General features: G+C 49.6%; 1 protein-coding gene across 2 annotated transcripts in view; it reads right to left on the reverse strand.

Moving 5' to 3' along the window:
- VPS13B (vacuolar protein sorting 13 homolog B (yeast)) overlaps positions 1–12,329 on the reverse strand; it is a 561,763-nt gene that overhangs the window by 2,953 nt on the left and 546,481 nt on the right. For both annotated transcript variants that reach the window (XM_004679695.2, XM_004679696.2), the window contains exons 58-61: positions 12,150–12,320; positions 5,563–5,739; positions 3,530–3,632; positions 2,863–3,112 (exon numbers count right to left, since the gene is read on the reverse strand). In XM_004679695.2, the coding sequence (XP_004679752.1) occupies positions 2,863–3,112; positions 3,530–3,632; positions 5,563–5,739; positions 12,150–12,320 (701 nt within the window). The remainder of the gene's footprint in view (positions 1–2,862; positions 3,113–3,529; positions 3,633–5,562; positions 5,740–12,149; positions 12,321–12,329) is intronic.

Genomic DNA, 12,329 nt, shown 5'->3' on the forward strand with positions numbered 1-12,329 from the left:
ATTACCCTAAAAATGGTTGCATTTAACCAAGAAAAGCAAATGATTAAAAAAAAATCTGAATTTGGCAATATTTGAATATACTGCATGATGTCATCTACAAATTAATTCCTTCCAAATTTCAAAGGGGCTGTTTTCTAGCATCTAAAATGAAAAGCCACTTTATATAAAGATGTTAAAATGTAGTTCTTAGTTTTCTCTGGGAGACAGTGCGTAGGTTGGTAAGTGCTGCATTTGAGCTGCATCTCAGCCTGGCAAATGAAGCTTCATTTTGGAAAAAAACAAAACGGTGGACTAAGTGTGCCTAAGGCAGGACGTTCTGTCTGAGAAGTGAGCATTTTCTTTTTGTATCCTGGGTTACATTTGGAGTCAGTGGGGAGTTTGGGACTGAAAATGGGGTAAGGGGGGGGTTATTTCTTAGGAGTTGTGAGGAGAGCTAAAGTGGACTAGACACTGCGGAGGCAGCAGATTGAAGACATCCTGCCTACCCGCTCTGGCCCGTGCCAGGTGTCTGTGCTCCAGAGCTCCCTGCAGCCCTGCTCTGTCCTGTCACATCTGTCTTGTTACCCTGCCCTCCCCTGCGGCTACTGCAGCTCCCAGGCCACAAAGTTCCTGAGGCGTGCTGGCTGCTGGCATGTACGTCCATCTGGAACGGGTGCCCCAGCAGAGCACGCCTGGTGATGGGGCTCAGCGGTGAGCCCCATCGAGGGGCCAGACTTCCTGAAGCCAAGCCCTGGATGGGCAGGTGAGCATTTTCCTGCAGTTCGGATCTCTGCCCGCTTCCCCACTTATTGGTCCATGAGACCCTGAGAGGCGACCTCAGAAACAGACACCTTTTCCCAAATGGCAAAACAAGAATGAGTCATTGGCAGGCTGGAACTTGCCAACCATAACCCCAAGTTCAAGTGGCCCCAAACTGCCCCCAGCAAGTCCTGCCTTTTAGCCCTGACTACCAATGGAAAACCACTGCCAGCGCTGTGTCCAGAGCATCCGTGCTCTGCCTATAACTGTCTTCTGTGACCTCAGTTAGCCTCAGAGTAGTGATGCCAGCTGTGGTCTGATGACCTCCAAAGAAACAGGTCTGTTCCCTTCTATGATAATTCTCCACACTACCCTCCGTAAATAGAAAAGCAGAGAAGAGTCACATTTGAAGACAGCAGGGACAGTTTAACAATAAAAGATGACTTCAGTCTGAACAGTTTAAGATCTGAAATAGTTCTCAAGCAGCTAAGGAATAATGATGGTCATAGATAATCCTGAGTCTTGGAAGTTTCTCCTTAGAACCAAGGATTTAAAGATAATGATACTCTCCCCTCCCCTCCCCCGCCAAATCCTGCATCCAGATTGCCACTGCTTTGTTGTCAACTGGATCTGAAGATTTTGGCAGATTTAATGAAGTCAGCTTGGACATCTGACCTCTGTTTATTCCAGAAAGTCATCAACTCAAAGCAGCAATGTAGTCCAGTGCCAAGCCTCTGCTTAAATCTTGACTGATTATGATCCAAGAAACCAGAGATATCTCAGAGTTGCTGTGCTTGGCTGCCTTCCATCTCCTCAGATAATTTTACCCAAACAGTGGTGTGAGGGAGATGCGGCTCCCATACTGGGAAGAAGAAAATGAATCAGGACTTGCTGGGGGCAGTTTGCTGTCCTCTTCAGGGGCCACTTGAACTTGGGGTTATGGTTGGCAGGTTCCAGCCTGCCAATGACTCATTCTTGTTTTGCCATTTGGGAAAAGGTGTCTGTTTTCTGAGGTCGCCTCTCGGGGTCTCATGGACCAGTAAGTGGGGAAGCGGGCAGAGATCCGAACTGCAGGAAAATGCTCACCTGCCCATCCAGGGCGTGGCTTCAGGAAGTCGGGCCCCTCGATGGGGCTCACTGCTGAGCCCCATCACCAGGCGTGCTCTGCTGAGGCACCCGTTCCAGATGGACGTACATGCCAGCAGCCAGCACGCCTCAGGAACTTTGTGGCTGGGGAGCTGCAGTAGGAGCCTAAATAGCTTCTCAGGAGTATTCTGAGGTACAACTGAGATGGGATCTGCCCTGTGGGGAGCAGCCACACACAGCACAGAGCAGGGATGGGAGGGGGGTCTACAGGTGCTCTCCAGCTGGGTGGCATGACTTAGGTTCTGACTTTACAGTGGTGCAAAAGCAATACTCCTTCAGTGATGCCAGTACTTCAAATTTTGACTTTTCTGGGCTAGTGACAGGCAGTACAATACTCTTGTGATGCTCTAGTCTGAGCTGCAGCTCCTAGTGAGCTGTACCACCTCGGTGAAGAATCATCAGTACATACATTGCTGCTAGCATTACTGAATTATGCTATTTCCAATTTAGGACAATGAGTTTATCAGAATGTAATCCCATAGTAAGTCAAGGAAGATCTGGATGCACAAAATTTGATCCCTGAAAACTTAGGGATGGGGAATAGGGACAGGACTAAGTTGTACCCCCTGGCCTGCCACCTAACCTATGCTTTCTTTCACTCGTAACCCCCCCCTCTCCCCCCCATTAACCTGGACACTGTGTGTCTACGCAGATTACTGCCTTGGTCTTAGCCCTTCATGCGCAGACCTGCTGGTATTGGGGCTCCATTGTCCTATTCTCCATGGCACCCTTGCCCCATGGCTGCCTTGTTCAGTCCATGGGTGGCTTAGCTCCTAGCTCAGTCCATCTGGCCTGATGTTGGACTGTCCTGGAAAAGGTCTGGTGGGGGTCGGGGGGCTCCCAATGCCCCTCACCTCCCACGTATTCCTGTGGCCCCGCTCCTGGTTTCTAACATCTATTCCAGCCTGGTACCAGCAGTCAGCCCCCATTTTGACTTTGCCAGTAGGTAGCCCTATCACCCAGCTTTCTGACACGTACCTCCACATCACAGGCCACTCTTGGCTGTCTGAGCTGCACGGTGAGCAGGCTGCGCTGCTGGCTGTCCTGCACACAGTCGGTCTCTGTGATGGGGAAGGCCTGCTGCTGTGTGTCCTCGCTGACGCTCACCACGAAGAGCACTTCTGATGTCAACAGCAAGCAACCTTCATGCTCCTGGCCTGAGCCCCTCACGAGAACCACATCCAGGGCCATGTGGACTTCTGGTCTGCCCAGAGACTGAAGCATCTTCCTGTTTCAAAGGAGAGAAGTCAAGTCAGGAGCCAGCTTTGAGAGCTGCTCACATACTAGTGCTCGCTGTTTGTACTAAGAAATGGGAAGACCCCACACAAAGCTCCCCAATGGCAAAGGGTCCTCACCCTTCCAACTAATTTTAGCTTACAATATGAGCATCATTTTGATTCTCAAACTGGATTGGGTTAACAGAACCATGCTTTTTCTGGGGGCTAGCTCTACTCCCTCGCATTATAGGGACGCCACCCCTAGCCCTCAGGCCCTCCAGGCAGGCTGCGCTCTGCCACTGGCCTAGATGTCCTGCTGCTGCCTGAGATGCTGAAAGGGCCACTCCCTGGCGCCCCTGATGCCCATCGGCCTGCGAGCAGGCCAGGTGCAGTTCATGCCTAGAGGCGGCGCATCTAGACCACTTTACCAGACGTATTTGACGTGGCTGTTTGAAGCCTGGTCAGCAAGCAGATCACTTGGCTGATAGCGTTGTTTGGGAAGCTGAGAAAGCCCAGCTCCGTGTAAAATACCTGTGGTAAGAGAGGGAAGCAGTTTTATTAGTTGTTTTCTGAAAAGCAGTGCCATGCTGTAGCAATGTCACCTGTTCAGAGCCATTCGTAAAATGCTACAGATTCAAAATGATCTCATAGCTTTGGAAGCGTGTCTGGACACTCAGAACACTGCACTGCTGAGCCCTTCCGTCTCCTCTGTAGACACGGAGTCAAGGTGCTGTGGTCCGACCACAGCCAGGCAAGTGGAGGCATCAGCCCCTGGGGAGTCACTCTGTGCAGCAGCTGACACGTCATTTACAATTCATGTGCTCAAGAAGACAAGATGGTGCGTTGACTTGCTTAATATGAAATACGTATCTGCGCTATGGCTGCTCAAATAATAAAATCACCACCAACAGAGATGCACAGAAGGGCACGTGGTTTGCCCAGATTCAATATTTAAGTGATTTAATCCAGCTGTTTAACATGAATCCATATACATTTATGAGTGCGGGGGAGAGGGGCTCGTTTATGACCCGCTTCCCCGGTGCCAGCCCCAAAGGAGGGCACCCAAACAGCAGCCGAGCCGGCTTGCAGAGAGTCTCCAGAACCAAAGATGGTACAGCATGTGTGCTTTCTGAGGGCTTATAAATGTTTATAAAGGAGGCACAGTCATTAGACTAAGAGTTAGTGGTTTGTAAAACCTTCAGTGCAGTAATAAAAGTTTTACAAGAATGATGGAAACCAACAAGGCCATGTGAAGCTCTGTTCTGAGATGCTCTTACATAAGGGAGAGCTGCTCAGCCTGGGAAAAGCACAGCGAGGGACACCGCATTTTCAAAACCAAAGGAATTTATGAAGTATGAGTTTTTACCTCTCTGGAATCTGTAGCCAAAGGCATACTGTTTTTGATTAATATGTAAGCATTTGATAAGGGAATGTTTAACTGTCCATTTATGAGTTGCAGCAATTCTTAACTCTGCATTTCCCTGTGAGTGAAAATGTCATTTACAGAAGGAGAGAGAGAAGGAAATGGAGGGGGAGATGGAAGAGGGATATGTTTCCGTCTGTGTGGTCTCTTAAAGGAACATCTGAAGATGGGGAGGCTGAGTGTGGCCTTTGTCCCCTCCTGACACTTTAGGCCCTGATTTCACTGTCAGATCTACTGACACAGGATGCCTGCAGCCAAATGTACCCCACACACTTCCAGGATAGTGGCAGGGGGCTCCTGTCTGACAAGGCGGGAGAGCACCCTGCCCCGCCACAGCTTGCTCCCAGCCTGCAGTGTGCGCCCCGCCAGAGGCGGCTCGATTCTCAGGAAAGAGTTACCGACCCGGTTCCTGCTTCTGTTCACGCACACCAGCCGCTGCGCTGCGCACACTTGCGTGGTGGAGAGGCCCTGCAGCCACACGGGGCAAGCAGTGTCGCGAGCCCGCGTTCTCCGCAGCGGCTGCCGGGAAGTTGCAGGTCACGCGGTGCCTTTGTCCGGGCTGTGTGGAGTCTGCAGGAGACCTGCGTCCACTGCGCTCTGGGCCGGTGCGCAGGCGGTGGGCTCAGGACTGCGCTCCCCCCCCCCCCCCCCTGTCCACGCCGGCCTCTAAAGATACCTGCCTGTGGTATAACCGATTCATCACTGGAAAAAACAATTCTATTCTCTGCTTCCATATATTTCACACACTGCCCTCAGTCTTCACTCGTTACTTTGCAGTGAAATTTATCCACTAAATGAACTAGAAGATGATTCTGTGACATATTCTGATGCTGATTTCCGGTTCTAAATTTCATTATGATTTACTGATATAATTCTATGTGTAAATAAGCAGAAGGAGGTAAGATGAAAGCTGTTTACTTACAGATTTATGCAGTTTAATTTTCACTCTTATCCCATGAAGGACGAGTAACTTCCAGAAACCCTCGGTATAACAATGCAAACTAATCAGTGTCTGCCCCAGCCTGCAGGCTGACTCACCGTAGCCGGTCTGGGACACCAGCTCAGCGGCTCCTCCAATGGGTTTTGTGAACACTCCCATGATTCCCTTCCCCACACCAGAGATAACGCCCTTGGCCTTGTATCCCGCTGAAGCTTGTGCCTCGGATGTTTTCTGGAAGTTCTGCATTGGCTGATCGACTATTCCAGCAATTGCCCCTGAAAAACAAAAGCCCCCAGTGAGGACTGAGGCTGAAATCTTGAGAAAGTGAATACTTTCAGTCTGGACACAGGTTTATTTGGACTGACAATGAAACCCCACCCTTATTAAAAAGTTCTTTCCTATACCTTTGTTTTCCAATTATCTAAGTACACCAGAAGCAGCGTAAGTCAGACATTCATCAAACACAATGTTCAGAATGGGTTTTGGTCCATGCCAGTGAGGGTCTGTGAAGGACGGAACAGACTTCCAGAAGCACTTCACTCACACTCTGCCCCTGAACCTGGGCAGAGCCTGGGCATAAGAGCTAATATGAAGGACACTGCACTGCTGAGCCTGATACATTTTCAATGAATCGGAAAGATAAAAAAAATCTGGGAGAAGCCAACTTCTTGTTTTCCTTTTCTATAACCTAAAGAACAACTTATTCAATGATAGTAATTTAGTAAGAGTAATTGGTGATGTGTGGTTGTTGGTAGAAGTTATTTCCAATTCTAGTTAATCATTTTGAGTGCTATAGGTAATCTACTTATATGCTGGATGGAGACTGAGTTAAAGGCTTGGGTTATGATCCTCTAACTTGTAGGAGATGGTTAGTCCTCATAATCCTGAGTCAGGCAAAGTTTTTACCCTGTTACTAGATAAAGTCACTGAGGCACAGAGAGGTTAAGGAGTTTTCCCAGGGTCACACAGCTGTCCTGTACTTGAGCTTGTACTTGAGTCTAGGGAGTGGAAGCCACCGCCTAGCTCTTAACTACCAAGCTATTCACTGATGCTATTTCTAAAATGAATTCTTCCCTTCGGCTCTTTTAGAAAAATCTACTTCTCTCTTCAACTGAGATTTGGCTGCTTCCTCTTCACTTTAAAGCAGTTATGAATCCTGCTCTCACTAGTCTGTTCACGGCGTTGCTGCAGGATCACAAGGCCATAGATAGAGCTGGAGAGAGAGACCCTCGGCTTCTGGGGTTTGTCCTTATTCCTCTTTCTTTGAGGGGCCAGCGATGAGGTCTAATAACGGCCTCACCAGTCCTGATATTTTCCATTATGCAATAAGAGCAAGATTTCATTATGATTTTTGACAGAATTCTCCATTTTCAACTCAAGACTGCTAAGATTAATGAAAGTACACGATCCCCCTGGTAGAAATTTTACATGTCAAACCCCGTTATTCCAAATGCCACTAATTAAAGTCTCTTGGGCAATGGCGATTTCCAGGTCTCAGTTAATGACCTGCTAATTTCAAGCAGTATTCTACTGAACAAAATCTACTCAAACAAAAGGTCAGTTCCTTCAAATCAACCGTAAAGATGACATTCTTCATGGGTTCCGTCCCTCTAACTTTTGACAGAGCCATTTAAGTTTATGTGCTGACAGATTAAGGATGACCTGAGGTGACAGGTTTGTTTCCCAGCCTAGACTAAAGCGTCCCCCACTCTTAAACAGGCGACGTAGAAGGTGGAGGAAGCTGTTTACAGGGCCTTGGCTGTTGAGGCCCGCTGCCTCAGCACCCCTAGACCTGTTACTTGGACAGCACTTCACCTCAAGTTTTCAGCAGAAGGAACCTGATGTCCTGCTCTCCGGCCAGGAGGCCAGGAGGCAGAGGCACTAGCAAGGGTTAACGGAACTGCCCCTGGGTGGTGGCCACCATCAGTGCATGGAGGAAGGGGGACTTTTGGGGTCTTCTCTGCACATCGCCACAAAGCAGATAGTTCAAAGTGAGGAGCGTCAAATCAAAGAATACAGCTTTTGCGACTTTATACTTTTCCACAAGGTCTCCATGTTTAAAGGCAGAAAAACCAGAGCAAATCGCTACAGATTTACCAATAAATTATTGCCCATATTGCTGGTAGAAATGCCTTTTCTCAAGTGCAGCTTTCCACTAAGCTATTTTAAATTTCAACTATTACCACTAAGTTGGAGGCAACTGGTGGCTTTACTGAGGCTCCCTGCCTTTTCCCTTCAGTGTGCCAGGTCTGACCTGCACAGGGAGCACAGAGCTCTCACTTCTATCTGCCTAAGTGCAAACAGGTACCACAGTGAAACTCCCCTTTGATCTGCCTTCTCTAGCCACCCGCTGCAGTGACAGCTCAGTAACGGGGGCTTTGATAGATCAACTATTGGGGCAGGCCCAAAAGTGGAAAGCCCCCCATGACAAGGTGTTAGATTCCAAGGGGTAGAGAGAGAGCTGTCAGGTTATATTCTCCCCTGCCCAGCACCTCATCCTCGAGGGCGGAAGCCGGCCAGTCAGGCACACTGACACCTCGCTGGTCACCAGGTGTGAGCTGTAGAGCAGCAAGGCTGTGAGAGACGGGCAGCCATGTCATGGTGTCCGCCCGGCGTGGAAGGCAGCTTCTTTTAGGGCTTCAGAAGGCTCGCTAGTAAGTATGATCCAGCTAAATCCCACACCGGTAAGTTATTTACTGTCATGTACTCAAACTCTGCTCTAAGGCTTTAAGCAGTGGAAAGTGATCCCAAAACTTGTGTGCTGGCATCAGGCCCATGGTTGGGCGGCCACATGGAGCTGGCTGTGAGGTGATGAAATGAGGTAAGGAGGGAAGAGCAGCCACCAAGGGGCATCTCCAGACTCCCCGCCCACATGCTGGGTAAGGCAGAAACGGGGTGGTTTCCTCTCTGCCGCCCAGTTGGAGGAGCAGGGCTTTCTTTGTGAAGCAGGGAACTAAAAGGGCCACCCTCACCTCTCTCTAGGCTTAATCTCTACCATTAGCCAGAAAATGCACTGCCTCACCGATTTGTGAAAGTTCCTGTCTGTGTGACTATTTTGGTGCTACCCTTCTCCGTATAATTTTAATTGGGGCACTTAGAACAATAACAAGAAGGGAAATGACTCCACTGGGACACTATGGACAGACCAGCTTTCAGGAGATGACAGAGAACACTACAGAATGTAGCAGGTATCCAGCTGAAGGCCTGCTTTCCCCTTGCCCAATCTCACAAATAAATCCTGCATTAAATGTACACATGACAGATTGCTATAAAAATATAAACACACCCCGAGAGTTAAGTACATAACAAATCCAGATTCTCTACAAAACCATAACCACCTTCGAGAATGCATATGAATAATCCAAGCTCACGCTCAGATACTATTTTACAATGAATGGGAGTGTCCTGGTTTCATTTCACCTTAGTGGCTCACTCAGCGTTTTGCAGGAGATAATTTCTGAATGTCTTTCTACGGGGAGAAAAAAACAAGTGGTAAAGGAAGCTATGTTTTGACCAGAACAAATTAGCAAATGAGAAGGAAGCTTCTGAGGCACCCACCAGCTTGGCTGCTGATGGCCCTGGACTGGACGGCTACTAAAAGCTCGGGTACTCACTGGAAACTGTCCTGACCCACCCCGTGAGGCCAGTCTTGTTGGGCTCCCAAGGGGCATCCCAGAGTGACTGGAGACAAGGGCGTAGCTGCTTGGACACCGCACAATGCTCTGCCAGTCAGGCAGTGGCCGCAGAGTCTGGGCTACTGTGATTCTGTGGGGCCTCTGGCGTTCCTGTTCCTACGAGGGCCATGCAGTATGCCGCTGCCAGGAAGCTCACATCCTCTCAGCGGACACTCAGGGAAGCCTTGGGGAGTGGAGCTGTAAACGTGAGCATGCTTGAGGGCAAGGTTAAAGAATGGCTTCTCTCTGAAATGAACTTAAAGCAGGTTTCTCTTTCTTCCTTCCCTTCCTGCCTGGGCTTTCAGAAAGTTGTCGTGGAGACCCCCAGGAGCCTGAGTGGCATCTCTACTGGTGGACAGCTTCCTCGCGACCTGGGGTGGGCTGGGGCGGGCGTGACCGGGCAAAGCATGTAACACATCCTCTGCTGTTCCAAGCGCCTCCAGCACTTGCAGTGTCCTCATGAGGGTGAAGCAGTCAAGAAGGAAAAGCGGATGAATAAACCTTTGGGGGAAATGTGTTCTTCCTACCCTGGAACTTTCAATTGTGCAGTCTTGCCACATTCTGATTATTTCCAGACTTAGCACCCTCCAGGGGTAGGTGCCATGTGGAAAGGCCCAGGTTCTTATCCTGGCTGGAGGTCTGACCTGGACAAGTCACTTAACCTCAACCAGGCCCAGCGTTTGAAGAGCAAATAAGATGATACATATGAAAGTGCTTTGTCAAGTCCTGAAATGCTCTTTAAATATATTTTTACTAACTGGTCATCAATGTTCCTGTTGTAAAGGAAGAAACTAAGCAATTAGTATTTTGATGCACCAAGCAAGGCGTTCTGACTATTTCAAAACAGCCCTAAATTCAATTAGGTACTTAATTGCACATGACAATTAATAGGGGGTAGACTAATGGTGGCAATTCTATGTTTTCTCTTGTGAAGGGACTTGGTTAAGTCTAATTTTTCTTCTTCCTGTCATGCATTGGGTAGTTCTAGGGTCAAACCTGGTGAAATGGCCCAATATTTGTGTAGGATACAGAGAATTTTCAACTCTGAGATGAAAAAAAGGTGGTTCTTGGGCCAACTGAAATGCCCACAGTGAACAAGAACGTCTCAGGAGTGTCCAGAAATGAACACTGGAAAGGAAGCCCCTGGGGACCAGGCCGGTGTTTGCAAGTGCCATCAGTATAAACTGAGAGGGATTGGTACCTGGAAATTACCAGAGATACAGAAAGACTCCCCAAGCCCACTGCAGTCTCTACGAAGACAACACAATTCCCTTGCGTGGCTGAGGGAGTATAAGACACATTAACTACAGCGGAAACCAAAACTTTATGGCTTTCTACCCTGGTTACCCATAGGAGCTGCACCCCAAATGGGAACACCGTACAGGCAGGATCCCGACTCCCCACATGCTGGTTTCTGCCATGCAGCTCAACGTTGGACTGGAGATGGGTGCAGGCGTGCCCCTCCGGAGGAAGAGAACAGGACAGTCGGGAGGGGACAGCCACATGCCAGCTAGCCCAGGCTTCCTCTGCTGAGCACCAGCAGCTCCAAGAAGAGCCTGCACAGAGGCGGGACACGCTCCAGCTGAGGTGTGCGCAAGCCCCTAATTCCCGCACAGAGGTTCTGTAGTTCCCAAACAATGATCCAAAGCCTCCAGGAAAACCTCACTGTCACCTCTGTGGTTACAGCACATTATCCACTAGAGCACAAGTGCCCCTGCCATTGCCCAAATGTCTCTGCTGGGACCCCTGAAAGCAGGCCCTTCTTACAGTCAGCGCCTCTGCTGCCATAATGCAGGGCCGGCGGTGGTGTCTACCCAACAGGGGCTCGACCTGACCACCACTGCTTCCGCTGCTGGACTCGCCACTGCCACAGAGAAACCAGCATCAGAGAAGGGAAGAGCTTGCCCGAGGTCACAAGGAGAAGACCTGAAGTCCCCAGCTGGGGTCTGAGGGTTCCCGAGGCGTGTGAGTGACCCCTTCCACAGCCCCTTCCACAGCCCCTCTCATCGCTGCCCTGGGGAAGTCTCTGCACCCTGGCAAATGGGAGTGCCCCACAACACTGAGTGTCAGGGCTGAAATAACTTCTAGTAACTCAAACTTGAACTTGTCACATCCTTCTACTTCCTGCCAGAGTCCCAGCTGGCTACATACACTACGGCTGAGGAGTCGTGTATAGAGCTACAGACTGGAGCGAAGACAAACCCTTCCAAGCTCATCCTTCCTGACCTCTGCTCTCCCTGCTTTGGGTACTTTGATCTTTTTGGGACACACACTCCCTCAGATGCTTGCAGGCATGCTGCCAAGCAATACAGTTTTAAATTCTTTTGCAAACAAATAAACAAAGATACCCTTGAAAATCTTGCTCTGCAAAACTTCAGTTCTGAAGTTTCTTTTTTATAGACTTTTCTAAAGCAACTTATTTTTCAAACATTTCTAACATTTGGAAATGTCCATAGCAATCTTCACCTCTAACTATACCATCTGGCTGCTCGACAAATGAAAATTGCTCTGAGTCAGTCTGATCTAGCACTGCATAAAAAAAAAAAAAAAAAAAAGGGAAAAAGTGGGCTCCACATTGAAGTTTGCATGACGTTTGTGTGTTGCTCAAGGGAGTCTCAAAAAAAAGTAGCTGCCGTGTCTGTGTGAGTGAAGGGGCAGGTGCTTCAGAGGCCTCTTGCCCTCTTTAACCAGCAAACAGTTACACACTGTGGTGCTGACTCCCCACCAACACCCCCAAACACATGCCGGGGTCAGAGCTCTGCTCAAACCAGAGACACCGGGAGGCAGCGTCAGTCCTGTGTTGGCCCCTGTTGTCACTGTTCAACGTCCAGGGAAAGGGCACCCGTTCCAGTGCTTCAGAGACTCAGGCAGGAAACCCGAGCAAGGACCAGTGCTCCGAGCCTCCACTCTGTGGGCAGAAGGGCCATCAACTGCATCCCCCCACCCCCCCGGTCCCGGAAGCCCGTGGGACTAGACAGCAGACCCAAGCACAGGTCGCCACAGCTCCTCACCCAGCAGACTGATGCCCAGCCGGGACAGGCCCTGTCGCAGCCCCTCGCCCAGGCTCTCAGGGAGCTGCCGCCGCCATTCCTCTTGTCGATGGTAGTGCTCCTCGTCCAGGGAGAGCCGGTCCATGTTCCGGGCCAGGCTGGTGGCCAGGTTAGTGATGGATGTGAGGGTACCTGAGGGAA

This window comes from Condylura cristata, unplaced genomic scaffold (assembly GCF_000260355.1).
Source record: "Condylura cristata isolate star-nosed mole 26May11 unplaced genomic scaffold, ConCri1.0 scaffold00009, whole genome shotgun sequence".
NCBI lineage: Eukaryota > Metazoa > Chordata > Mammalia > Eulipotyphla > Talpidae > Condylura > Condylura cristata.